Raw genomic sequence first — 26,061 nt, forward strand, 5'->3', positions numbered from 1 at the left:
ACACACAGACCATATGTGCTCAATATTAGTTTGTATTTTTATCAAGTCTGTGGAATATCCAGGGCTATTCTGTTAGGATGGCTATATGAGAGGACAAAGAAGAATTTATGTTGTTGCCCAGTCTATAGGATGCTTGCATTTGGGCTTCACCTGGAGTGAGTGAGGAATTTTTATGGTACTTTTCTAGAAGGTACCACTGACCTCAGAACACCCATGAGCCAACAGTGAGTCACGTAGCTGGGTTGGTGGGTCACAGATTTGTTTCTCCATTTACGGAGAATTTTGAGTTAACACCTTAAAACAGCTGTTCTCTGAAAAGCCGGGTATCCTCGTGTCATAGGTGATTTCCCCTGAAGACATGCAGGGACATTATGACAAGTGGACTTCTAAGGAGGCAAAGTCAGAGTAGCTGGGAGCTTCTGCGCTTGTGACAGCCTTGAGACTGCATGCACGAGAGAAACTCAGGCTAGTCAACAGAGGTATACCCGAATCCCAAACATCAAGAAATGTTTATACAGTAGGGTCAGCTTAAGGAGTGGATATTTTAGTTAAGAAAGACCTTGTATCTGAAGGTCTGTGCCTCGTTACGTCATAGATCATCTCTTAAGGGCAAAAGATCTACTGGTCTTTGCACATGAACCCCCAAAGGAAAGGATGGATGTGTTGATCTGCCAGATGAGTGATTATTTTCCTTGCCCCAAAGGACCTAGTGGCGTTGGAGCCCCAAAGTCATGGTTATCAGGTTGAACATATGAGGATTTCAGTGCCACACCACTCACAGAATTTAAATGGAGGATATAGTCTTAAGAGCTACATTTGTAAATTATAGCACAAATATTCCCAAGAATCTCCATGACTGCGAACTTAGCCAAGACTTTAAAAGAACTTAATGAAATCCTGAGGCTTTTTTCAATGGCAGAAAGACCACACGGAAAAGGCAGAAAAACTAAGAGACACCACGACTCCTTTTTTCCTTTCTTTCTTTCTTTCTTCCTTCCTTCCTTCCTTCCTTCCTTCCTTCCTTCCTTTCTTTCTTTATGCATGCATTTCCTTGTTTGCTGAATCATGTGAAATTTAGTTGTAGACATGATGACATTTCACCCCTAAATACTTCAGCAGATACTGCCTGAGAACAAGGACATTTCTTCTGCATGACCACAATGCAGTTATCACACTTGAGAAATTTAATTTTGTTACAATACCTTTATTCAGATTTCCCCGATAGTCCCAATAATGTTCTTTATAACTATTTTTCCCCTAAACCAAGGTCCAATCAATCGCTACACATTGCATTTATTTGTCAAAGTTTCCTTTAATCTAGATCAGTTTCACAGTCTTTTATCATTCATGACATTGGCATACCTGAAGCCTAGACCAGTTGTTTTTGTAGAATATCCCTCAATTTGAATTTGTCCGATTGTTTCCTCACATTTGAAATCAAGACTCTTAATAAATAAATAAATAAATGAAGACAGGAGGGTAAAGGGAAGGAGAGGTGAGAGAAAGGGGGGAACAGAATAAGAGAAAAGAAAGTAAAAAGAGATGCAAACAAATTGCATGAAGATTTCAAACCAGAAAACCATATCCAGTAGATTTGTATTCAGGCTGTATTGATAAGCAAATGAATGGAGTGGTGAGTGAGGGAACATGGTACTTATTGAGAGGTAAGGATATCTGAAATACTGTGTTTAGAACATTTTGCATAGAGACAAGGGAAGAAACCTTGAGAGTTCGGGTTGTGTGCCAAGTTAAACACAAAATGAAGTGAAAACAACAAAAAAATTCAAACTAGTTCTTTTAATCTGTACCTTGAAAAAATGAGGTGTTTTATTTTTCTTAATATACGTAAATAAACCAGTTTTTGGTGCCATTTAACGCCAGGAGATCTGTTTCTTTAAAACCCTTCACCAGGTTTACAAAATTGAAAATGATCTTAAGGCGTTAATAGGAATATACAAATATTATTCCAGATACATGAGAATTTAGTGTTTTTTAAAACCTCCGAAACAGAGATTCGCAGACCGTATCTTAAAAGGAAGACTCCTAGAAAAGCTCTTCAGGAAGTAAATCTTATTTTCAAGCTGTCAGGAAAAAAAGAGGAGAAAATCATCAGGTATCAAAGGCTAAGAACAGCTGAAATACGTTTCCTGACTCGCTACTGTGTCTCCATATTTGGCGCCTGCTTCTCCGCCGCCTCTCCAAATAAGTAAAAAGAGGGACACATAATTGTAGGAATACTGCAGAGAAGCCACACGTTCAAATAGTTTTTGCCGTACTTTACTGGAAAATTTATATGCTCATTCCTGACATTTGGGGAGGATTTTCTTGGTAAGGGCAGACTTGTAGAAAAACAAAACTACCCGGGGTAGGAAAGGTACTCCATTTCCTGTTGGTGTCTAACGTGGCTCTGACTGCTGTCCTTGGAGTCTTGAGGCTATACGCAGTGAGTAATTGCTCACTGGATCCAGGAGGTGCAGTCTCCTTTGGTGGGTTTGAGGAATTAACTTCCCATTAAGGCTTGAACTGGGGCAGAAGTAGACTTTGTAGTTGGCTTTTCTAAGACTCAGTGGAAACAGAGATGTTGAGATCTCAGGTTCTGCTGTGTTGATTCGTAAGTGAAATTTGGTGTGCAGAGGAGAATCCATTTGTTATGCTTTTATTTTTTAAACTGTTTTATTACGAAAAAAATCAGACATACTGTATAGAAATGTACAACAAATCCCTGTTTCTACCTATTGCCTAACTTCTACAATGATCAGCTTCTTGGGAAAGTTTTTTCATTTTTATGCCTACCCATTCCCCGCTACCATTTCATGTTGAAGTAAATCTCAGATATTGTAACATTTTATCCATAAATATTTCAGTAGAGAATAGATATTCTTTGAAGCAGTCTTGCTTAAAGTAGGAGTGGTATATGTGTTTAATGTAAAGTGTCCTACAAATTAATGTACAATTGAAGTGCTCCCAGCCTCTGTTGAGAAGGTTTAGAAGGGTGAAATCCAATCAAACTGATAATTTGATGGGAGTGTGGTGGCCTTCTTGAATGGTCAGTCTTCGTTTGTGGAACAGTAACTGTAGGTCCAGTAAAAGAGTGATGTCACCAAAGAATTTCTGTCTTGAAGAAATGAGCGTTGTTAAGATTTATGAATCCTCTTTTTTCTTTGGGCTGGTGATAGGATAGTCTGACTCTCCAGAACGTTATAACCATGGACAAGAGATACTTACCTGTCTTTGAAAATAAACTTCCCATTTAAAAAATGGGTATGACACCTGCTGTACCTATTCACAGAACTGTGATGAAGATAAATTGTCATCTGGGATATGAATGTGCTTTAGAAATAATGGCCCAGTCACATATTCTTTTTTAGCATAGGATTTTGATTCTTTGAAATGACCAGTGTTCAGGATTTTTAATGGTATCAGAGAATGTAACGATTGAGGAAATTACTATCTTGAAAAAATATATATATATAAAATATATGTATGTATAAATTTTGGGAATTTTTAAAAGAATGATTTTTATTGGAGTAGAGTTGATGTACAATATTATATGTTACAGGTGTACAATATAGTGATTCACAGTTTTGAAGGTTATACTCCATTATAGTTAATATAAAATATTGGCTATATTCCCTGTGTTGTACAATATATTCTTGTAGCTTATCTTCTACATAGTAGTTTGTACCTTTTAATCCCCTATGCGTATATTGCCCCTCTCTGCTTCCCTCTCCCCACTGGTAACCACTAGTTTGTTCTCTATATCTGTGAGTGTGTTTTAAAGAGTAATTTCATTACCTAAGTTCTCTTTTCTTTTTCCCCCTGAATATATTTCATGTGAGCATTTTATTCTCCTCTAAGTTGAGATCCATTTTGGTTGACACCCCCCCTCCCCTTTTTCTTTTCTCTCTCAATTAGTAAAGGCTTTGGGAATGGTTTCTTGATCAAGCTTACCAAAATTAGAATGTTTCTCTTGGAAATATTACCAGGTGATCGGAACTTTTTTTCCTTCTCTTTTCTTTTTTAGCCTTGCCTCCCCGATTGAAAGAGATGAAAAGTCAGGAGTCTGCAGCAGGTTCAAAACTCGTGCTTCGGTGCGAGACCAGTTCTGAATACTCCTCTCTCAAATTCAGATGGTTCAAGAATGGGAATGAATTAAACCGAAAGAACAAACCACAAAACATCAAGATACAAAAAAGGCCAGGGTAAGTGTCATGCAATCACAGCAGGGGCAATGCCTAGCAATATAATGATATAAAATATAAAAATTACAAACAGCCTAGCAAATATGTACACCATCAAAAAACACGATATATAATAAGTGAAAAGATTTTTCATTATATGGTGGCCAGAAATTGTGTCATTATATAGGAAAGAATTTAAAGTTTCTGATTCTTACAACTTCTGGACGAAGAAAGGAAAGGATAGATGTGGAAAGAACTGTAGGGTGTGGGTGGAAATAGAAGGGATGAGGGAAAGTAGTATTAATAGCAGCTGTTGTAATACTAAGTAATAGGTGGGATCCTAAAATCCCATTTAGAGCACCAGTGCCTTGCACAATCAAAATCCTGACTTTGTTATAAAGATCAATAAATACCGAGATTTATGGAAAGACTTAGAATGTAATCAGTCGCTTTTGAACTATTTTCAGGTAAACGGTTAGTACATAAAATACCTAATAAGAATGTTTAACTGACAATTCTATTCAACTATATCACCATTAGAGCAGATTAAAACATCCAGTAATCCTGGGTAGCAAGAATCTTAAATTTTCCTGCCCTCCTTGAGGAGATCCATATTTGGAAAAGCTTCATGTGATTCCCTATAGCATCTTGGTAGGTATGTTCTATACCTACTCTAAAGTGATGCTTTTTTATTATTCCTACACTCTTCATTTTTATTTTTGTCCTTATTTAAGAAATTTTTCTTCTAATATCAAACTACATTTTGAAATGATGGAAGAGCTAAAAATCTTGGATTTTTGCTTGTGAACAGTCCTTTAATCAATGTGACGTGTATCATAGTGACTCCAAGCTCCAAGATTACATTTTCTCTACTTCAGAGGATTCCAGTGAAATCCCAGCTATGATAACAGAAGCAGCAATGAAAGAATCTCTGCCTGGACTTTGATTTTATAGGCCATCTACCAAAAAGCCACACACTCTTGCAAGTGCAAGAGTAAATGAAGTGATTATAATGGAAATTTAATTTAATCTTACAGTGTTTAATGACTGTAATAACCATAATTAGGGATGTTGTTCTAGTTTCCATGGTTTTAGTAACTACACTGCTGCTTCTTTTTTTTTTTTTTTTTTTTTTTGCGATACACGGGCCTCTCACTGTGTGGCCTCTCCCGTCGTGGAGCACAGGCTCCGGACACACAGCCTCAGCGGCCATGGCTCACGGGCCCAGCCGCTCCGCGGCATGTGGGATCTTCCCGGACCGGGGCATGAACCCGTGTCCCCTGCATCAGCAGGCGGACTCTCAACCACTGCGCCACCAGGGAAGACCCACTGCTTATTCTTGTTATTGATTGTGTCAGTACCATCTCTTGATTTGGAAGAAGAATACAGCGTGAAGGCAATATCACTTTCTGTAGCAGGTGACACTTCAAAGATGCAAAAAGTAACGCTGTAGAGTGACAGGGTATTTTTATACATACTCTTATTTGTTTGTTTTTTACAACATTCCCCTAGGTAGTAAGGACAGTTTACTGCACATGTGACTCTCTAATTTTGCAGATTAAGCAGTCAAGGGTCAAAAAAGTGTTGTCTTGCCTTGAGTCACCCAACTAGCTGTGACTAAGCTGGAATACAAATCTATTTCTTGGATTCCTTAATGCCTCATTCCTTCTTTAAAAATGGAAAGCAGACACATTTAATAACGTGTCCATGTGGGGAGGGGAGGAGATAGAGTGAACGAATTGAAAAAATAAGCATGATTCTTCTAGAGAAGTTTCACAGCAGCAAAAAATACTTTTAGATAGCTTTCAGTGTCTGTTTTGTTTTTCATCAAATAGCCCAGTTAGTAAGAAACTCAGTTATCTGCACACGCAGGGTCATGTCTCATTCATTTCTATGTGGCTGTCATGTAATAGCAAAGATAAGTAAGTGCCCACAAATGCCAGGAAGGTGGAGAAACGGAAGAATCCTAGGTGTTATCTTTACACTCAGGGGGTCGTCAGATTGTAGAGAGATTATCCAGTTCAACCTTATATAAAACATAGGAGTTCCAGTGATCAAGTGCTGAAACCCTGCTAGGGCTGGGGAGCGTCAAGATTTTTAAGCAGCCCATCTGTTTACAAATAGTGATCTAAAAAATGGATTAGTTATATTGAGGTAAATCCTGCTTTATGGTAAGTCCAGATTGAATTAGGGAGACGAACTATCTAGCACTTCATATCAGACAATCAAACTAAACACTGAATTGTAGGTTACTGGTGCTAAGTACCATGGGAGTTGGGAAGTGCGGGAGCCCCGAAGAGATTCAGGAGTCACTGTGAGATGGTAGATTTGACTCTGCTGAAGACAGAGAATCCCTCTAGGTGGGTGGGTGCGGTGGGGTGGGGTGGTTATAGAGAGAGCAGAAACCACAGTCAGTAGCAGGTTCTGTTCATAGGGCAATAAAGAGGCCAGTTGGGTTGGGCCAGTGGGGGAGTGGATGGGGAATTTTGCCCTTTATTGGACAGATGCTGCGTGTCGGCCCCGGGCTAGATGCTGGGTCCACAGAGATGAAGAAGAAGTTCTCTCTGCTCTCAGAGGCTTGGTCTCAAGAGGGGAGGGAAATGTAAGCAGTTGTGATACTCGGTTGTAAATTCAGCGATAGTGATGATCACGGAATGCTGTAGAAAGAAGCTCACACGGGCCGGGGAGAGGACCCAGTCCAGGACTGTGGAGGCTTCCTAGAAAGAGGGGAGGAGGAAGAGAGGGAGGAGAGGATTATCTAGACTGAAGGAACAGAACAGAGCAGCTGCAGGCTGCAGGTATTCTAGGTGAGGATGCCTGGAGAGAAGCTAATGAGGTTGGGTAAATAAGAGGACAAAAGGGAACAAGTGAGTTGCCTGGAATGAATTCGGTTTTGAAAGAGAACATGTATAGGTAAAGAGCTAATTGGCTGTATGGCTTGGATGACATATAAAAGTGTCATTGCTATTCAGAAAAGCATTTTCATATTGGCTTCATAGGCCCAGACAGCTAAGAGCACTGTCTACATATTAATAAAATCCCATTATCCCGGAAAGGCCGATATTCAGAAATCACTTCTTTTAAACAATAGCCTTGCTGGAAAGAATTAAGTGGGAACAAGAAAGACTTTTATTCAAGTAATGTGACTGTCAATTACTCTTGGCAAAGCATTGAGCATATTTGATCCTCTGAAAAATAAGATACTTTGTGTAAAGTGGGCAGCTACTGATAAGGGACCAGCTTATTGGGTTTCAGAATTGGGTATTCGGTCATTTCTGAAGTTGTATCTTTAAAAAAAAAAATTAGTGCTGTCACCTTTTTTTTAAAGGACCAAACTGAATCTAAATTTAATTAACATTTGCAAGATCCTCAATTATTTCAACTTAGAAATATAAGAGAATGAATACTATTGTTATTATACCCATTAAAAAGTTAATATCCCAAGAGTGAAGGCCATTAGGTTTCTTCCTGTAGATATAATGTTAATGAATGGTAACACTTGGACTTGAAATTGATCTGAATCTATGTCTTTTGTCTTTTCACAACTACTTGTGATTTTGCTGTAGTATCCAGTAACATCACGACTTCAGGCAAGGGGCATGTTCAGGCTTAGGGTAAAGTTTTCAATAAAAGACATTCTTGTTTGTCAGCTTCATCTACATTACTCATAATTCTTCATTACGAAGATGTTCAAAATGTCGGTGGTTTGCAGTGGTTTCTTGCTTACTTAACTTTATCTTACTACATTTGCCCTTAGCCAGCAGGCCAAGAAGGGATAAACTTTATCTTAGACTGTGATCACAAGCAGAGGTGAATTTTAGTGTGAGGTTTAGGATTTCCCTGGCATTCTCTTTGTTTAAAGTAAAACATTGACCCTCTTCCAGTCCTTCGCCTCGGTTTCTTTTTCACATTTTACAATCTAGATTTTTCGTAGCAGCCAGAATTTCCTCTTAATCCCTTAGTGTTATGAAAAGATTTTATACCGATAGGGAATTGCTATTATTTTGTGAAGTCTTATCCACCTTCGGCCCCTGCTCCTACTAATAAAGGACATTCCTACATGTTCTTCCTATGATTTTGCATACAGTTGCGAGCCTTTGTTTATTTTATTTTATTTGGCTAAGCGATATGTGGGACCAATGAAAAGAAATGGAAACTGCCCTGGTCTTAAGTGTCCCCTTGTTCTCCTTTCCTTTGCCTGGTGGACCATTTTGATCAAGAAAACTGGTTAAAGAGCTTGGTGTGTGACAGATCGTATTTGGGGGTTGTCCAGTTGGCCTCATTTGCATACCTGTTCTACATCAGCCTCATTAAAGTCTGACTTCCTGTTGTTTGCGTCTGGCGCACACTTTTGGATGCCCTTAATTTTGTACCAGCTCTTCGTTTCTTCTCTTTCTCTTCGTTTCTGTTCTCACATTTTTTTTTTTGGCTGTGCCACACGTCTTGTGGGATCTTAGTTCCCTGACCAGGGGTCGAACCCAGGCCCTCGGCAGTGAAAGCACAAAGTCCTAACCACTGGACCACCAGAGAATTCCCTGTTCTTACACATCTTAATTTTGTTTAAAATCGATTCTAATTGATTTGGTCAAGTTAACAACATTTTTTAAGGAATTATTTCTCCTGTTATCAATTGTTTCAGGTTTTTTTGACTCTATAATAGAAAAGGTTTCTACACATCCCCTTCTTTGATGAGTTGAGCCGCTCTGACAGGTCATTTTAACTTTATATGTAGGAAAATCTCAAATTCTTTGGGTATAAAACGGGAATACACAGTGCCTGTTTCATAGCGTTTATGTGAGGCATTTTATGCAGTGCCTGGTTCTGTAGAGTTTCACAGTTGCTGCAGTGGCAAGTGACTTCATTCTGGTAGAACCAGATGGCAAGTGACATTCTCTAGTTTGCACTGTGAAATCCCTCTCTCTCTTCTTTACCCTTCTCATCATAGGCAATTCAACAGTATCTGAAAGCTGTGTTGAACACACACACACGCAAGTTCATATGATTCCTTAGAGATCAGAGGAATGGAATTTTATAAACTGAGGTGATCAGTTCTATATGCATTTAAGTTGCCTTAGCCTGTAAAACATGGTGGAAGAATCAAGTTAAGTAAGAAAAACGAGATAGTAGCTATGGGAGCCTTGAATCTGTCTTGTCAGTGAGCACTCATTAGAAGAACACAGTTTGCATTTTGATATAAAAAAAGAAAAAGAAATTAATATTTATAACTGTTTGTATTAATTTATTGTTACATTGTTTTATTTTTTCTTATTCCAAACCAATGCATGCTTATTATAAAAATCTAAAAATTGCAGGCATGTAGAATGTAATTATAATAATAGCCAACACTTATTTGGAGCTTACTCTATTTCAAGCATCTTTTTAAACATGTTACATGAATTAACTGTTTTAAAACTTTTAGAAATGAAAATCCGCCAAAATATTCACCCCTCCCAGATCCCCAGGTAACTCATCAATTAAAGAGCAAAAAGTTAATTTTGTGATTGGAAGGGAGTTCATTAATTCTTCCAAGTTAACTTTCTTCTTTTAGGCAAGATATGGTAGCCTACTGAAGACAGTAAAATAAGACTATTATAACCATACTTATTAAAGCCCCAAATTGTTGCAGTGTATAATTTTTAAGAAGGTTTGTCTATTTCTACTCTCTCACTATTTCCCATTCCTGCTCTAAGACCCAAGGATTGAAGAATCTCATAGTTAAACGTGTCATTAGAGTTCAAAGGGGCCCTTCATGTCCCTGGAGAATTTTGAGTTTCCATTGAACTGCAAAAAGGGTTGCCAACCTTTTTGACATAAACACTTTCTCCCTTCATAATATTTTTAAATATGCATGTCTCATTTAAGCTTTCATTTTAAAACAGGGTTTGTTTTTTCAAAGCTGATTGAAACCACTGATCTAATTTAATCTTTCTCTGCCTAGAGATATTCTTGTTAGGAATTGCTTGACAGGTGGCCCTCCAGACTTGAATCTTTCCAAAGAGAAAACCTAACTCTTTCACATGACACCCTGTCCAATTTTGGGCGCTCAAAAGGTTCTTCCTTATATATCATCCAAAATGTACCTTCTTTTTCCTGTAAGACACAATTCTACCTTTAAGAGCTTCACCAAATAATTTCCTTTTTCAGATAACAACGATGAAATGTATTTAAATATATCTTGTTCATAGCTACCTGCCAGTGGAACCTCTGGTTCTTTAATAGCATCTTCTCTAGTGATAAGATTTCTAGGCCCTATTCAATTCTGATCACCCTCTTCTAAACTCCTCTAGCTATTGATAATTTTTTTTATCAAATGCCACTTTGAAACATAATGCAATACTCTAGATGTGATTCAGCCTGTGAGCGGTGTATTGAGACTTTTATAAAATTTGACTCGTGCTCTTTTAATATTAATTTGGCCAAACAGTGCATACATTTCTTTCTTCTTCTTTTTTAAATAGTTGTTTCAAATGGAGTAATGTTAAACGTGTAGCTAATTGAAGTCCCTTTTTTCTGTATATATTGTTGTCAAGGCTTATGCCTCCCAGCCTGTATTTCTGCTGCTGATTTTTGAACCTGAGTGTATTTGTTATGCTTAGCTTGATTAAATTGATTCTTGGTCTTGGCCCATTGATGCTCAGTCATAGAATTCCCAAGGGTGTCTCTACAGAAAGGATTCCTTAGTCACTTGTCATGCCTTAGAAATTCACTGTAACTATTTGCATAAAATGACTAAGAGGTAGGTTGTAACGAACTCTAAGTTTGTTCAATGCAACACTTACTTCAGCATAGAAAATTACATTTTTTTCCCTTGTTCTCTTTCTCTTTCTCTTTTAAGCATAACATTTATTTACATTCCTTGGAATAGTATTCCAGTAAACACTGCCCAGGTCTTTTAGGAGAATTTTGATTTTAAGAACTATCCAAGATTAACTGTAAATTAATGTTAACTGTAAGTCTGATTACCATGTTTCTTTAAGAAGACTCTCATGAGGGAGGTACTCAAGGCTGGCAGAATTTAGGAAAAAAAAAAAAAGAGAGCAGCTCCAGGTACATGATCATGAAAGGCTTGACGAAGGAACTGGCTCAGAGGTGGTCCTTAAAGATCAGCTCATATCTCGATGGGTAGAAATATGGGGCCCCCATTCTAGGAGAAAGAAGTAATAAGCAAAAGTACCAACATGGAAGGCAGGTAGGGGTGGTTCAATTCAGTAGACTGGAGAAGAGTAGAAATTAAATTTTGAACAATTGATCCAATTTGATTAATAATATTATCTGACAAGAAGACCAGAAAATTCACTTTAAAATGAGGAAGGTGTAGTTTACGGGAGGTTTGCGTATAATTCTGAGTTGCTGTCTTTGCTTCCTGCCTTTTCTCCCTGATGTCCTCCTCTCAAGAACCCAGGCAGCCAGTACCAGGCTCCTGTATACAAGGACACTGTCTTTTTTTTTTTAATGTTTTACTGGAGTACAATTGCTTTACAATGTCGTGTTAGTTTCTGCTGTACAACGAGGTGAATCACCTGTGTGTGTACATATATCCCTTCCCTGTTGGACGTCCCTCCCCGCTCATCCCACACATCTAGGTCATCACAGAGCACAGAGCTGAGCTCCCTGCGCTATGCAGCAGGTTCCCACTAGCTAGCAAAAGGCTTTAATGAATGCTGTGCCAATCCCAATAGGCCTGAGTTTTTAAATCATAGAGACTGCTTAAATGATAGGCTATGTGCAGTAGTAAAGCATAGAGACAGGTGCAAATCACAGAGCTGCCCATGATTAGAAGGAGCGCCAAATAGTGGTTTAATATGTAGTTTTATAAAAGTGTGTGGTATTGTTGTATGAATATTTATTTCAATATTAAGAACCATTTGTGTGGTACTGTGCTCCCAGCAATGAGAATCTTCTTAAAGAATGACAAATTCCCTTTCTTTTGGAAGTGATAAATCCTCTGCATTCAAAATTAACATAATTCCTGATGTCACTCTGCTGGGAAAAGGAGTGCAGAGCATTTTAATCTAGTCTAGCCTTCATTAAGTATCTGTGCTTACCGGATTTATAAGAAACGGCTTTACACTTTTTTATCTTCCTTAACCCTAGTGGCTGGTGACATTGAGATACAGAGAGGAAAGGAAATTTATCGTTTGGGTGAAAAAAAATTCTGAGGCATAATGTGGTTAGTGGTGGTGCGAAAGGAATAATAAGAAAAATGAGAAAAGAATTTATTTAAATTGCTGAGCTGGGTGATAAAATTAAGACTATGTCCAGGGTATAATATAAATGAGATGTATCTCACTTCTGGTGAAATCACACATCTGTGTACTAGTCAGTTGTGTTTTAACATGGTGTGTGTAGAGTGGGAAGGGGGAGTATGAGAACTCTGAAACTCCAGGGGCTTTATTTTGATGGTCATTGTATTTCTGTGAAATACACTTACAACCGCTTTGGTCCTGGTCTCACAGGAAGTCAGAACTTCGCATTAACAAAGCATCACTGGCTGATTCTGGAGAATATATGTGCAAAGTGATCAGCAAATTAGGAAACGACAGTGCTTCTGCCAATATCACCATTGTGGATGCAAACGGTAAGAGACACCTACTATGTCCTATTTCTCAGTCTCTGAGAGGAGTCATCAAGGTATGTGGGAAGACTTGTAATACATCGGTGTGTTAAATCTCATTGTGAACAAACAAAAATCGTGGAGGGAAAACCATGCACTTCAACTATCTTATGGGTCCCCCATAAGGCTCTTTACTCATGACTGAAATAGACCTGAAATATACATAGATTTTTTTAAAAGGGATTTGAATAACATCATGAATAGCAGAGACAGGATGGTTTGCTAAAAGAAAGAGATTATACCTCCACTTTAAGTTAGTCAGGGAGAGCAGGTAAGTTTTTTGCTCTATCAAACCAGAATATGTGTATACATGTAATTTATGTACAGAATACATATGTATATACAGAATATATGTATAGTGTATATATTTACATACATATGTGTATTATGTATGAATATATGTTCTGTGTGTGTGTGTGTGCGTGTGTGTGTGTGTGTGTGTGCACGCGTGCGTGTGTGTAAACAGAATACAATCTTGACGTAGTCCTGGCAGTTTTTATGTTCTTATATACATCTGGCTCTAGGTAGTAGAAAGTTAGGCCTATCAGGTTGTTTCGGGCCTGTTAATTCGGAAATTAAGAGAGTCTTAGAGGCAAAGCCTTTTTTATGTATAGGCTTCAGCTTCTGTTTCTCTGAGGGCAGTGTCAGGGGATGTTTGTTAAACAAATGAATGACTTGGAGGCAGAAGGTGCCCCTATCTTCCGACCACCTCTCTGAGTTATCTGAGGAAGGGCAAAGCTCCACAGCTGGTGGCTCTCTGTTCCCGATCCCCTAACACTGCACAACTTGATGGAGTCATCTCTAGAAGCTGATGATGTGCTAGCAGTGAGCAGCTAAATCTCTTGAAACAATAAAACGCTGCTTCAAAACCTTTGGTGCTGTTTTGAGTTATGGCACTGAACAGCTGCCTTCACAAGCCCTGTCATCTGTTATAAAACAAAGCGTAACCACCGCTTCTAGGCACGTGCTGAGAAAGAATGTCCACTGCAAAGGCCTGATCTCTTAAAGTGATAAGATAAAATTGCGAAGCCAGCAAGGGAAGAGTAAAAGTCACTTTAGGGGTTAACTCCTTAGGAGATTGATGTTGTTTATATCAGTTGACTTAACAGGATAAGGAGGATGGAGTGAGATACAAATATGGAACAGGGTTGGGAAAATCCAGGTTAATTCCTAAGTCCTCTGTGGACTTCCCAATGAACTGCTCTATTGCAGTGTAATCAAACTTCATTACTTTCGCTTTAAATACCTCCCTCCACAGAGAATAAAGGACAACAGTGAAAAGTGGATTCCCTTACTATTGTTAGGGGTCGTGTTTATCATTTACCATTTAAAATTTATAAGAGTAAACATAACATCGCTTTATTTTTTAATCAGCACAGGTTAAGCAATAGAGTTTGGCTCGCGTTATTTTTCCCCACGTGGAATTTTATGGGATGCAACTTGAAACACAAATTTAAAATTTCAGTGGCTTATTCTTTTCTTTCTATTATACCGTGTTTAATAGCTTGTTCTCAGTTTGTCAGTTGCTTGTTTGGTTCAATCTGTGTCCTCGTGGTAAAGGCTATTGAATTATGATTTGGACACGATTAGATTTGTGTAGTTATGCATGCTGTAAAGTCCCAGGAAAATAGAATTAAATAATTAATTAATAGAATTAATAGAATTTTAAAATTAATTTCGGGGTTCAGAAGTTTTGATAATATGGCTTTTCACATTTCTTTCATAGGAGCGACATCCAACTTACTGTTCCATATTAATTCATTCAAGAATTGGTCTTGAATTTGAATGTAGTATTGACCCATTATAAAGTGTAGAGAAATGAAGGTAGGGGTGTTCTTTTCTACCTGACAAGAATAAAAAGAAGTTCATGTAAGGAAGTCATTCTTAAACAACCAACTAAAATCCTTTAAGGACTGGGTTCCTATTGGCTTATTGAAAGCATCTGAAGGAGGAGAACAAAGAATGTCAATTACACTATAAGGTGGTGGTTTTTATTTTCTACTTAGAACGTTAGGACTAGTTCATCCTTATCCACCCCTCTCATTGTATTTAAAAAGAAATGGAGACTTAGGATGTGTCTTAAATTATTTAATTCCCGGTCCAGTATAGTTTACGCTATACCAGACTCTGTTTGTGAACGTTTAAGGTAGATTCCTTGGTTTGTGAAGAACGAAAACTGAAAAACTGGTGTGAGTCATCAAGAGAGGGGGATTCCATTGGGAAGAACTAGAACTCCATTATAACTGGGCCTCGAGGAGAAAATGGTACCCAGGGGCTATCTATGAGTTTAAACACCAGGAATTTATGGCTTTTCTCTCAAGTCTCTCCTTCATGTGCCTCAGATATGTTCTTGAATCTTCTGTTTCTTAGATTTTCTAACCTCTCCTGCTTTCAAATATGCTTCTTCTTTTTTTTTTTTTTTTTTTTTTTTTTTTTGTGGTATGTGGGCCTCTCACCGTTGTGGCCTCTCCGGTTGCGGAGCACAGGCTCTGGACGCGCAGGCTCAGCGGCCATGGCTCACGGGCCCAGCCGCTCCGCGGCATGTGGGATCCTCCCGGACCGGGGCACGAACCCGCATCCCCTGCATCAGCAGGTGGACTCTCAACCACTGCGCCACCAGGGAAGCCCGTCAAATATGCTTCTTTATAATTCCAAACTTTGACCTGCTTATGATTCCAATTGGCCATATTCTTCTTCATGCCTCCTTTGAAGGCATCCTTCCAGTTTTGACTCCTACTGTGTGATTGTTTCCTCAGTTCCTAAATCAAATTCCCCATAGCAAGAATCTGACTGGCAGAGCTGACTATGCCAGACCACATCAAAATATCCAGAGAGCTTACAAACCATCAATGTATTCTACTCAGGTCCCCACCGTGGGCTCACCCAGGATAGCGAAGCCAGAAACGTGGCTGCCTAGAAACGCCCTCTCTTTTCAGAGGAAGTGGGTCAGATGTGAAGCTCATCAGAGCCTGTACTCATCAGGCACCAGGATAGACAAGGCCAGTGCATTCTGTACATTGGGGGACTCTCTTCTCTTCCCACACCTCAAGGGCTTAGTTCTGGTGCCACCAGAGGAAAATGTGGAGCCGTTCTGATGTTCACCTCCTACTGTCATCTATGAGTTTGCTATATTCAGATCAAGACTGGTTATCCAAGAAGTCTCAGCTCAGGTCCTGAGCTCTTGGGGACTCAAATTCACTACCTTCATGTTGTCACATCCCTGTCCCTCAAGATTCTGGGAAGAGGTACTCTGGTTATAAACTGCCACACGGCCAAACTATCTCTTCTTTTCTTTTCTTTTTTTTCCAAACATCTTTATTGGGGTATAATTGCTTTACAATGTTGTGTTAGTTTCTGGTATATAACAAAGTGAGTCAGCTATACGTATACATACATCCCATATCCCCTCCCTCTTGCGTCTCCCTCCCACCCTCCCTATCTCACCCCTCTAGGTGGTCACAAAGCACTGAGCTGGTCTCCCTGCGCTATGCGGCTGCTTCCCACTAGCTATCTGTTTTACATTTGGTAGTGTATATATGTCCATGCCACTCTCTCACTTCATCCCAGCTTACCCTTCCCCCTCCCCGTGTCCTCAAATCCATTCTCTACGTCTGTATCTTTATTCCTGTCCTGCCCCTAGGTTCTTCAGAACCACTTTTTTTTTTTTTTTTTAGATTCCATATATATGTGTTAGTATACGGTATTTGTTTTTCTCTTTCTGACTTACTTCACTCTGTGTGACAGACTTTAGGTCCATCTACCTCACTACAAATAACTCAGTTTCATTTCTTTTTACGGCTGAGTAATATTCCCTTGTATATATGTGCCACATCTTCTTGATCCATTCATCTGTTGATGGACACTTAGTTTGCTTCCATGTCCTGGCTATTGTAAACAGTGCTGCAGTGAACAATGTGGTGCATGACTCTTTGAATTATGGTTTTCTCAGGGTATATGCCCAGTAGTGGGATTGCTGGGTCGTATGGTAGTTGTATTTTTAGTTTTTTAAGGAACCTCCATACTGTTTCCATAGTGGCTGTATCAATTTACATTCCCGCCAACAGTCCAAGAGTGTTCCCTTTTCTCCACACCCTCTCCAGTATTTATTGTTTGTAGATTTTTTGATGATGGCCATTCTGACCAGTGTGAGGTGGTAACCTCATTGTTGTTTTGATTTGAATTTCTCTAATGATTAGTGATGTTGAGCATCCTTTCATGTGTTTGTTAGCAATCTGTATATCTTCTTTAGAGAGATGTCTGTTAAGGTCTTCTGCCCATTTTGGGGTTGGGTTGTTTGTTTTTGTGATATTGAGCTGCATGAGCTGCTTGTATATTTTGGAGATTAATCCTTTGTCAGTTGCTCCATTTGCAAATACTTTCTCCCATTCTGAGGGTTGTCTTTTTGTCTTGTTTATGGTTTCCTTTGCTGTGCAAAAGCTTTGAAGTTTCATTAGGTCCCATTTGGTTATTTTTGTTTTTATTTCCATTCCTCTAGGAGGTGGGTCAAAAAGGATCTGGCTAAAAAAAAAAAAAGGATCTGGCTGTGATTTATGTCATAGAGTGTTCTCCCTGTATTTTCCTCTAAGATTTTTATAGTGTCTGGCCTTACATTTAGGTCTTTAATCCATTTTGAGTTTATTTTTGTGTATGGTGTTAGGGAGTATTCTAATTTCATTCTTTTCCATGTAGCTGTCCAGTTTTCCCAGCACCACTTATTGAAGAGGCTGTCTTTTCTCCATTGTATATTCTTGCCTCCTTTATCAAAGATAAGGTGACCATATGTGCATGGGTTTATCTCTGGGCTTTCTATCCTGTTCCATTGATCTATATTTCTGCTATATAACAAAGTGAGTCAGCTATATGTATATAGCTGACTGTCTTGATTACTGTAGCTTTGTACTATAGTTTGAAGTCAGGGATCCTGGTTCCTCCAGCTCTCTGTTTTTCTTTCTCAAGATTGCTTTGGCTATTTGGGGTCTTTTGTGTTTCCAGACAAATTGTGAAATTTTTTGTTCTAGTTCTGCGAAAAATGCCATTGGTAGTTTGATAGGGATTGCACTGAATCTGTAGCTTGCTTTGGGTAGTAGAGTCATTTTCACAATATCAATTCTTCGAGTCCAAGAACATGGTATATCTCTCCATCTGTTTGTATCATCTTTAATTTTTTTCATCAGTATCTTTTAGTTTTCTGCATACAGGTTTTTTATCTCCTTAGGTAGGTTTATCCCTAGGTATTTTATTCTTTTTGTTGCAATGGTAAATGGGAGTGTTTCCTTAATTTCTCTTTCAGATATTTCATTATTAGTGTATAGGGATGCAAGAGATTTCTGTGCATTAGTTTAGTATCCTGCTACTTTACCAAATTCATTGATTAGCAGTTTTCTGGTAGCATCTTTAGGATTCTCTATGTATATTATCATGTCATCTGCAAACAGTGACAGTTTTACTTCTTTTCCAATATGCATTCCTTTTATTTCTTTTTCTTCTCTGATTGCTGTGGTTAAAACTTCCAAAACTATGTTGAATAAGAGTGGTGAGAGTGCGCAACCTTGTCTTGTTCCTGATCTTAGTGGAAATGGTTTCAGTTTTTCACCATTGAGAATGATGTTGGCTGTCGGTTTGTCATATATGGCCTTTATTATGTTGAGGTAAGTTCCCTCTGGAGGGTTTTTATCATAAATTGGTGTTGAATTTTGTCGAAAGCTTTTTCTGCCTCTGTTGAGATGATCATATGGTTTTTCTCCTTCAGTTTGTTAATATGGTGTATCACATTGATTGATTTGCGTATATTGAAGAATCCTTGCATTCCTGGGATAAACCCCACTTGATCATGCTGTATGATCCTTGTAATGTGCTGTTGGATTCTGTTTGCTAGTATTTTGTTGATGATTTTTGCATCTATGTTCATTAATGATATTGGCCTGTAGTTTTCTTTTTTTGTGACATCTTTGTCTGGTTTTGGTATCAGGGTGATAAACCATCTCTTCTTAAATGTGTATTTACCATTGACTTGGGCTGACAGGGTAGAATTCTCAAGAATCCCCCCACCCCCAGTATGGTGGAGGGGTGTCCTAGGGAAAAAAAAGACTTAAAAATAAGAACATGTTGCCAAAATATTATATTATGTAGAACTCCCCTTGAGATTTTAATTATATTATCTATGAAATATTAGTCATTTTGTTTATTTTGTGTGGTCTAACTCATTTCTCTGATAAGTACGTAACTACAGTTTGATAATTTCTATATAGGTTGCCTTGATGAAAGATCCTGGTATGTGGCTGTGAGCTAATTATCCTAATTTCATTCTATGCAAAGGATTTCTTGTGATTTACTTAAATTCTCACACAGGTGCCTTCCTGGCACTTAGATGTTCATACTTCAGGACAAGATTCTAGGAGGGATGGCAGGAGTTAGAAGGAAACATGCATGGAAGACTGTGTTTTCTTTTCTCCTTAGGAAAAAAAGAAAAACTTAGCGAGATGAGCTTGCTGTTTGACACTATCTTTAATCCCATTATGACAGCCGGAGAACTATAGAATAAAATTAGCACAGATCATGAAAATCTTCCATCTAATCTTATAAACTTCCTGCAATGAAATCCATTGTTTAGATCTGCTGAGATTAACAGCCAGATATAAATGAAATAATACAAAAAAACTGTGAATTTCCCCTCGACTCATTATATGCTTGAATGAAGCAATGACCATATTTCCAATATCTTCAAGCATTTAGAAAAGAATGTACATATAGGTTAATTGTTAAGCATTTTAGAAATTTATATGTTTTTGGTCATTTCCAATGCCTTTTAATCCCTACCTTATTTAGAAAAAAGAACTTGTCATACAGTAGACAGATATAAACCTATGCAGTCTGCTGATGACTTCTGGGATTATGTCAGCCTACGGAAGTCCAATTGAGTTTTCGTACAAAACACGATCTCGTAGGCAGTCATCATTACGTGATAGATTACAGGTGGATTCCTTTCATGAATTCAAATATAGTAATTTAAAAGGCCACATACACCATGTTCACACAGATCATACACTGTATGTTGATTTTAATTTGTATCTTATTTGGCTTGGTCTTTATAGAGGAAACCTTAATGTAGTCATTAATTCTTAGCTAAGAAGCTCTATAAAAACTCCTGGGCAGCAGATTAGGGAAGAGAATAATAGACGTAACTGGTTTTCAAACTAATTAAGTACTGCTGTCTTTTAAAAGATTAATACAGGAGAATATACAACTAATCAATCATATCTTCTACTAGGTTTTCTTGTTTTAATCAGGAGAAAAATCATTTGAGTGAGATCCAAGATCCCATAGGAGCAATTGGGCTCCTAGCAATAAAAGAGCTGTTTCATTTTAGATGAGCAGAAAAAAATATTTCCACAAAATTTGATTAATATATCAATTGGCCCTTTAAAAAATTAGCTCATGGGGGTAACCCACATTGACAGTGTTGTTAGAAGTGCCATGATATTGGTGAACCACCTATAGTTATACTAAGAAGCACATAAAATGTGTTTTATAGTTTGTATAGTAGTCTCCATGTATGTTGCATTATGTAGGATTCTCATGAAGTGTAATAAGGAAGAGTAATATGAGTGGGAAAGAGCTGTCTTTTCAATGCATGGTATCCATCCTGCCTCTGCACCATTTGTTAATTTCACAATTTCTCAGTTGCTTAAGACTAAGCTCTGATTATGAGCAAGGATTCAGATGCTCAGAATCATTTTTACCAGTGCTAATAAGTATGCCTGTCTTAAATCTTTAAAAAAATGACTTGATCACAATTTTTGAAGGCACAATAATGACCTGTGATTTTAGAATAATAGAGTCACACAATTGGATATTTAAATTCACACAGATATATGTATGCTTGTATTTGTTTATGTGTATTTTGCTAAATAGTTATGTTTAGTATATTGTGCTCATGATGAAATTTCAAACAAGCCATGCATACATAATAATTAGAAACATTCCTTTCCAGAAGGTGTTATTTTTCAGACACTGCCACTTTTTCTTGAGAACAGATCCAGTTTATTAAAACACTCGAACATTACAAATATACTGATGTTTCATGTTTCCTTGCCTACTCAGCATAAATTGCTCAGCTGTATTCAATTCTTGATGATTCTAAATCCCTATTAATTTGCAGTAATGAAGGGGGTGTCCTTTATACATTAACAAATTTAATATACCAAATTACTAAGGGGAAAGATGTGTTGCTTAAATAAACATCTAGGAGATTTCAGGACTTGATAATTTTTTTTAAATCTGTAATTGTAACAAAATTATTTTCAATCACCCTTATAACAAAAGGTTGTTTTCTCAATCTATGAATTCTACCCAAAACACATAAAAATGTTTGCTGAGTGGTTTTAATCAAAAAGATTAACTTTTCTTATTAGCAAGGTTCTTTTAGTATAGAAGTATACAAGTTCTGAGCTTGTATTACCCCCAAGATAATTCAAAAGTTTTTTATTTGAACCATAATCATTAAAGGTATTTTTAAGGTCTCCAGGATAAACTCTGATTTTAGAAACGGAGGTTATTTTAAGTTGTCTACATGTAGATACATATTTGTACTAACCTCCTGTTCTGGTATTTTTATGTATGTATCATTCAATGAAACAAGGAAATGTTATGGTTAACCTTTCTTCCCATTGAGATCTTTAATGCTGAAGATAGAATAGCTCTGATTCTGGGGTTTTTGTTTTGTTTATTTTTTGGAAGGTCACAGGGGACTACTTAGTTTGTCAAAAATAAATGTGAGGGCTTCCCTGGTGGCGCAGTGGTTGAGAGTCCGCCTGCCGATGCAGGGGACACAGGTTCGTGCCCCGGTCCGGGAAGATCCCACATGCGGCGGAGCGGCTGGGCCCGTGAGCCATGGCCGCTGAGCCTGCGCGTCCGGAGCCTGTGCTCCGCAGCGGGAGAGGCCGCAACAGTGAGAGGCCCGCTTACCAGATAAAAAAGAAACTAAATAAATGTGGAAAGAGTCTTGATACTCATACCAGGATGGGGATTTTTGCCCAGTTCTTATGACCCTGAGCTTCTTACTTCAGTCTGGCTGTTGTGTCATTGATGAGTCCCGTGAACAGAATGAGAAAGCATCTCTCCCAATGTGGGTACTTGCTTGGAAACTTGGATCTTCTTCTAGCTACTCACAGAGAAAGACAAATGCCGTGAATCTTTGATAGAAATGTTTCTATCTGTTTAACTTTTCCCCGAAGAAAAACCGTTATCATTTTCTACAGCCCATAAGAAGAAAGCTAGTTGTAGCCACTTCAGAAACAGATACGCCGTAGCACCAACTCAGAATATCTTCTTTAATGCCTGCTGCTTGTGAAAGTCCCAAGGACATCATACACCCTCACATGCTGATTCTTTTCACTGGATCCCATTTTTATGGGTGTAAGAGCCAATGTAGGTGACTGGTGGCTTGATAATAATCTTGCACCTTGAATGGTTTGTCTTCCTGATGCTTCATTAGAGAGGGCCGTCCGTATTTAAATTGCATGAGAAAAAACACAAACTGGTCTTACTAAAGATATATTTCTCATGTTTATGTGTACTCATATTTAACTTGATGTTTATTCTTAAACATCCTGCTGAATCTCACATGCCATTTTTTTTTTCCAATTCCACTAAACCATTTATGCCTAGAGCCTCTCAGCTTGAAGAAACATTGCCACTTAAATTAATTCATCTTACCTACTAGACTAGTTCTATCATGGAAGCCTTAAGTGGTCATAACTGTATTTAAAGGTGATTCTACTGATCGTGAACATTTCCAACTCCATGATTAACAGACTATTAATTCCAACATAAAATGATAATATATGACATACTTAGGATTTTAGTAGGATCTAGTAACTTTCGTAATATATACATCACAACAGATTCAACTTCTCTTTTTGTCCTGGTTAATAAATAGTAAATCATTTGACAATAATTATACACACAGTGAAAGTTGAATAATATCCACCATTGCATCTCTACGTCCAATAAACCTATGCCTCACTGAGAACATTAGATTCTAACGAACTGAAGCCCTTTTCGGAAGGACTAGATGAATACAGAATTAGACAATGTATTCATCCTTTATTCCCTCATAAAGGCAGTAAGAAAACAAGTCAGAGTTTGAACAGTACCGTCACAATTCCCATGATAATAGTGCACCCGGAAGTGTACAGGTTCATTCTGCATTTCCTTGAGTTGGGAGCTGCCTACTTGCTCTGTGCCCTGCTCCGAGTAGCTGAAATGATGAGACACCCATCTTGATTACCACTGGCAATTTTATGTAGCATTTGATACCAGAACTTGATGTTTTTCATCAATCCCGACTGGAAACATGACTTGCTTTTGGTTTGGACAGAAATGTAATTCTCCAGAGATCTAATATTTTAAAATTTTGACCACAGTTTTGATCTTCCAGCTTTGATTTTTCTTGGTTCTGCCATTTCCGTCTTCCTTTCTGAAGAGGAGCCCTTTGCTGTGTATTCTTCTTCACTGACCCCAGTGGGGGCAGGGAATTCTTCCTAATTATTCTGTCACAGCCCATCTCATGCTCTTTGCCCAAGTAAGAAGAACTACTTATCCGGATAGTCTTTTTTTTTTTTTTTGCGTTTCTCGCTCTCTGTATGTATGAGGCCTGGGCTTTCATCGTCCCCTTGCAGTACTTTCTTCCTTTACACACATTTTTTATTTGAAGGAAGGCTGTGGAACTGGCTCCCAGCCTCCTGACTGTACACCATAATGTCCTATCACCTTTTCTTTTTTGCAGAGATCATCACTGGCATGCCAGCCTCAACTGAGACAGCGTATGTGTCTTCAGGTAAGGAAAATAAGCTCGTCAAGTTTTACTAACCAGAGCAACAGGCATCACAGCTGGCTGTTCCTTCTACTAATAAGAACCCCTTCTGCATCCACATTTCAGCTGCTCTTGTTTTCTGCTCCAGTATTTTTCTCCAGCTCAGTCTGCCTTTTTGGATTTTACTTAAAAGAGTCTGGTTTTTGCTGTGTGTCTGAACTTGGACCCAAGAGGCATGCATGGGAAAAAGAAACCTAGATACAACTTAGTGACGTTAGACCAGGAAAGGAGACGTCTGGGTTGTAACTTCAGTTTTATATCTTTCTAGGTGCTTCTCTTAGCTGTCTCTGCCCTCATTCATCCATCAGAGTTTATTCCTGGATAATGTATCAGTGTCTGACCTCTGACCTTTGCGCTCTTAATGATCAGTTGTGGGTCACTAAACTTGAACAAAAACACAGTTATAGGCCTGACTTTTTAAAATGCTGTTGCTTTTTTTGTTTCTTTTGGGGTCTTTTTTTGGTTTGTTTTTGTTTGTTTGTCACTTGCCTATAATATTTGCTGATAGCAGTTGTGGTCTGAGCATATATTCGCTACTTAAAACCCAACTCTACTAAACACATGTATAACCCTAATTCGTTGATTTCTCCACTAGCTGTGAATGTAATTCAGCTACTGTGAATTTAAGTGTTTTTCTTACTTTTTCTTAACCTCTGCAGTTCCATAGTTAACAGAACCTTAGAATATTTAAAAATAAACATTTAGTTGGGAACAAGTTTTTGGAGACCTAGATTCAGAACTCACTTCAGAGGTTTGATGATAACTTGTTTTTCGCATGATACTTCACAGTTTACAAAGATTTTTACGTATCAGTTGGTAATCACACAGATCTGGGAAACAAGGCAGTATTTTTCTTCATTTTACAGATCAGAAAACTGAAGCAGTAGAAATGTTGAGTCATGTATCTCAGCAAGTGGGAGAGCAGATACTTCAAGCTCAGTATTCTTTTCATTACCCCATAGTTAATGCTTTGGCTTCATTGATTTTTTTTTTTTTCATTATGACCTCTACCTTGTTGAAGCTCTTGGAGGCCATGTGATCTAACACAGCCATTTTCTAGCTTACCTTCCCCAGTTTGGCCTCTTCCCTTCAAAGCCATTGTACAAAATCATAAAAGCTAACTTTCTCTATGTCCTAGACCTCTTTGGCCGTATTGAGGGCATATTAATTTGTCATTACTGAGATGGAAGTATGTGTGTTGTAAGGTGGAATGATCCTGGAGTGTAAGAGGATCTTACTTTTCTGAGTAATAGAAAGAGAAAAAAAGAGAGAGAAGGGAGAGAGGGAGAGGAAAAGAAAAAAAATATGTAGAGTTTCAGAATTTCCTCACCTTTCACTCTGGCATTTCTTTAATGTAAGGACTTCATTATCCAACCCGAGTAGATGCTGTTACAAACCTGAGCTTTTAAATTCATGGGGTGCTTGCCTTGGGAATTTGGAGTGACTGTAACTAGTACTTTCTGATATGACTTGAGTCTTTATAACTTTCTGGTTGCTGAATTTCTGGTTGCGAAGCATCCTTCTTTGATACTGAGTTGTTCTTATTTCTTACGCATAAAAACCCTTAGGTCCCGTGCTTTTTTTCTGCATGAGGTATGTTTTATGCTCTGCTTTACTTAAGTACTGGCTTTCCTTCCTTTATCCTTGCTACCTAAGAGAGTCATCCTACTGTACCTCCCCCATGATTGTATTATGTTTTTATTTAGCACGTTTTATTCAATCCTGAAGTAATTGCTCTAGTGGACTTGCATGGACTTTAGTCAGCACCACGTTTGGCCAAGATGTTTATGCAGAGCAGTTCGCCTGAAAATATTGTCATTCTTCTTCTTCTTTTTTTTTCCCCCTCTAAGCATGAAAGTTGCCTTTCATTCTCTCTCTGAAAATGGGGATTGTTCTCTTTGGTTTCATGTTTCTTAAAATCAAGACCAACCTAAGAGAAGGAATTATCTGTCTCACCTGGAGTGTGGATCTGTTCAGAGTAGTGGTTTTAGGAAATGGACCAGCAGTTGGTGTGTTGGGGGTATCTTTGCAGATGGACCAGCCCCTTTTGCATCTCTTTCTAAAGTCTTTGGGTCTGGCCTACAGAAACATTCCTTTGTGGTCTTTGAATATTGCATATATCTCCCTTTGACTTTGAGATGCTTTCAGCTTTTCTGTTGCACCATTTTCTAGGCCTCTTTTTCTAGATGATACCCAAGCCTGGCAAAATTTCTAATTTAAGAATCCAAGTGGCATGACTCAATAAAGCTTCATTCCACTTTTATGTTTTATAGAGTCTCCCATTAGAATATCAGTATCAACAGAAGGAGCAAATACTTCTTCATGTAAGTATCTTTATATATTCTGTTCACTAGTTTTTAACCCAAGACAATTATCTGCTTCCAAAGATTATG

General features: G+C 38.1%; 1 protein-coding gene across 8 annotated transcripts in view; it reads left to right on the forward strand.

Annotated features, from left to right (window-relative positions):
* The window catches only part of NRG1 (neuregulin 1), a 1,021,360-nt gene that overhangs the window by 848,953 nt on the left and 146,346 nt on the right, over positions 1-26,061 (forward strand). For 5 of the 8 annotated variants that reach the window (XM_033848760.2, XM_033848756.2, XM_019921526.3 and 2 more), the window contains exons 2-5: positions 4,025-4,202; positions 12,638-12,759; positions 23,582-23,632; positions 25,942-25,992. In XM_033848760.2, coding sequence (XP_033704651.1) covers positions 4,025-4,202; positions 12,638-12,759; positions 23,582-23,632; positions 25,942-25,992 — 402 coding nt within the window. The remainder of the gene's footprint in view (positions 1-4,024; positions 4,203-12,637; positions 12,760-23,581; positions 23,633-25,941; positions 25,993-26,061) is intronic. The other 3 variants (XM_073798677.1, XM_033848757.2, XM_073798674.1) reach the window with 2 other exon arrangements.

Source organism: Tursiops truncatus, chromosome 21 (genome assembly GCF_011762595.2).
Source record: "Tursiops truncatus isolate mTurTru1 chromosome 21, mTurTru1.mat.Y, whole genome shotgun sequence".
In the NCBI taxonomy this organism is placed as follows: Eukaryota; Metazoa; Chordata; class Mammalia; order Artiodactyla; family Delphinidae; genus Tursiops; species Tursiops truncatus.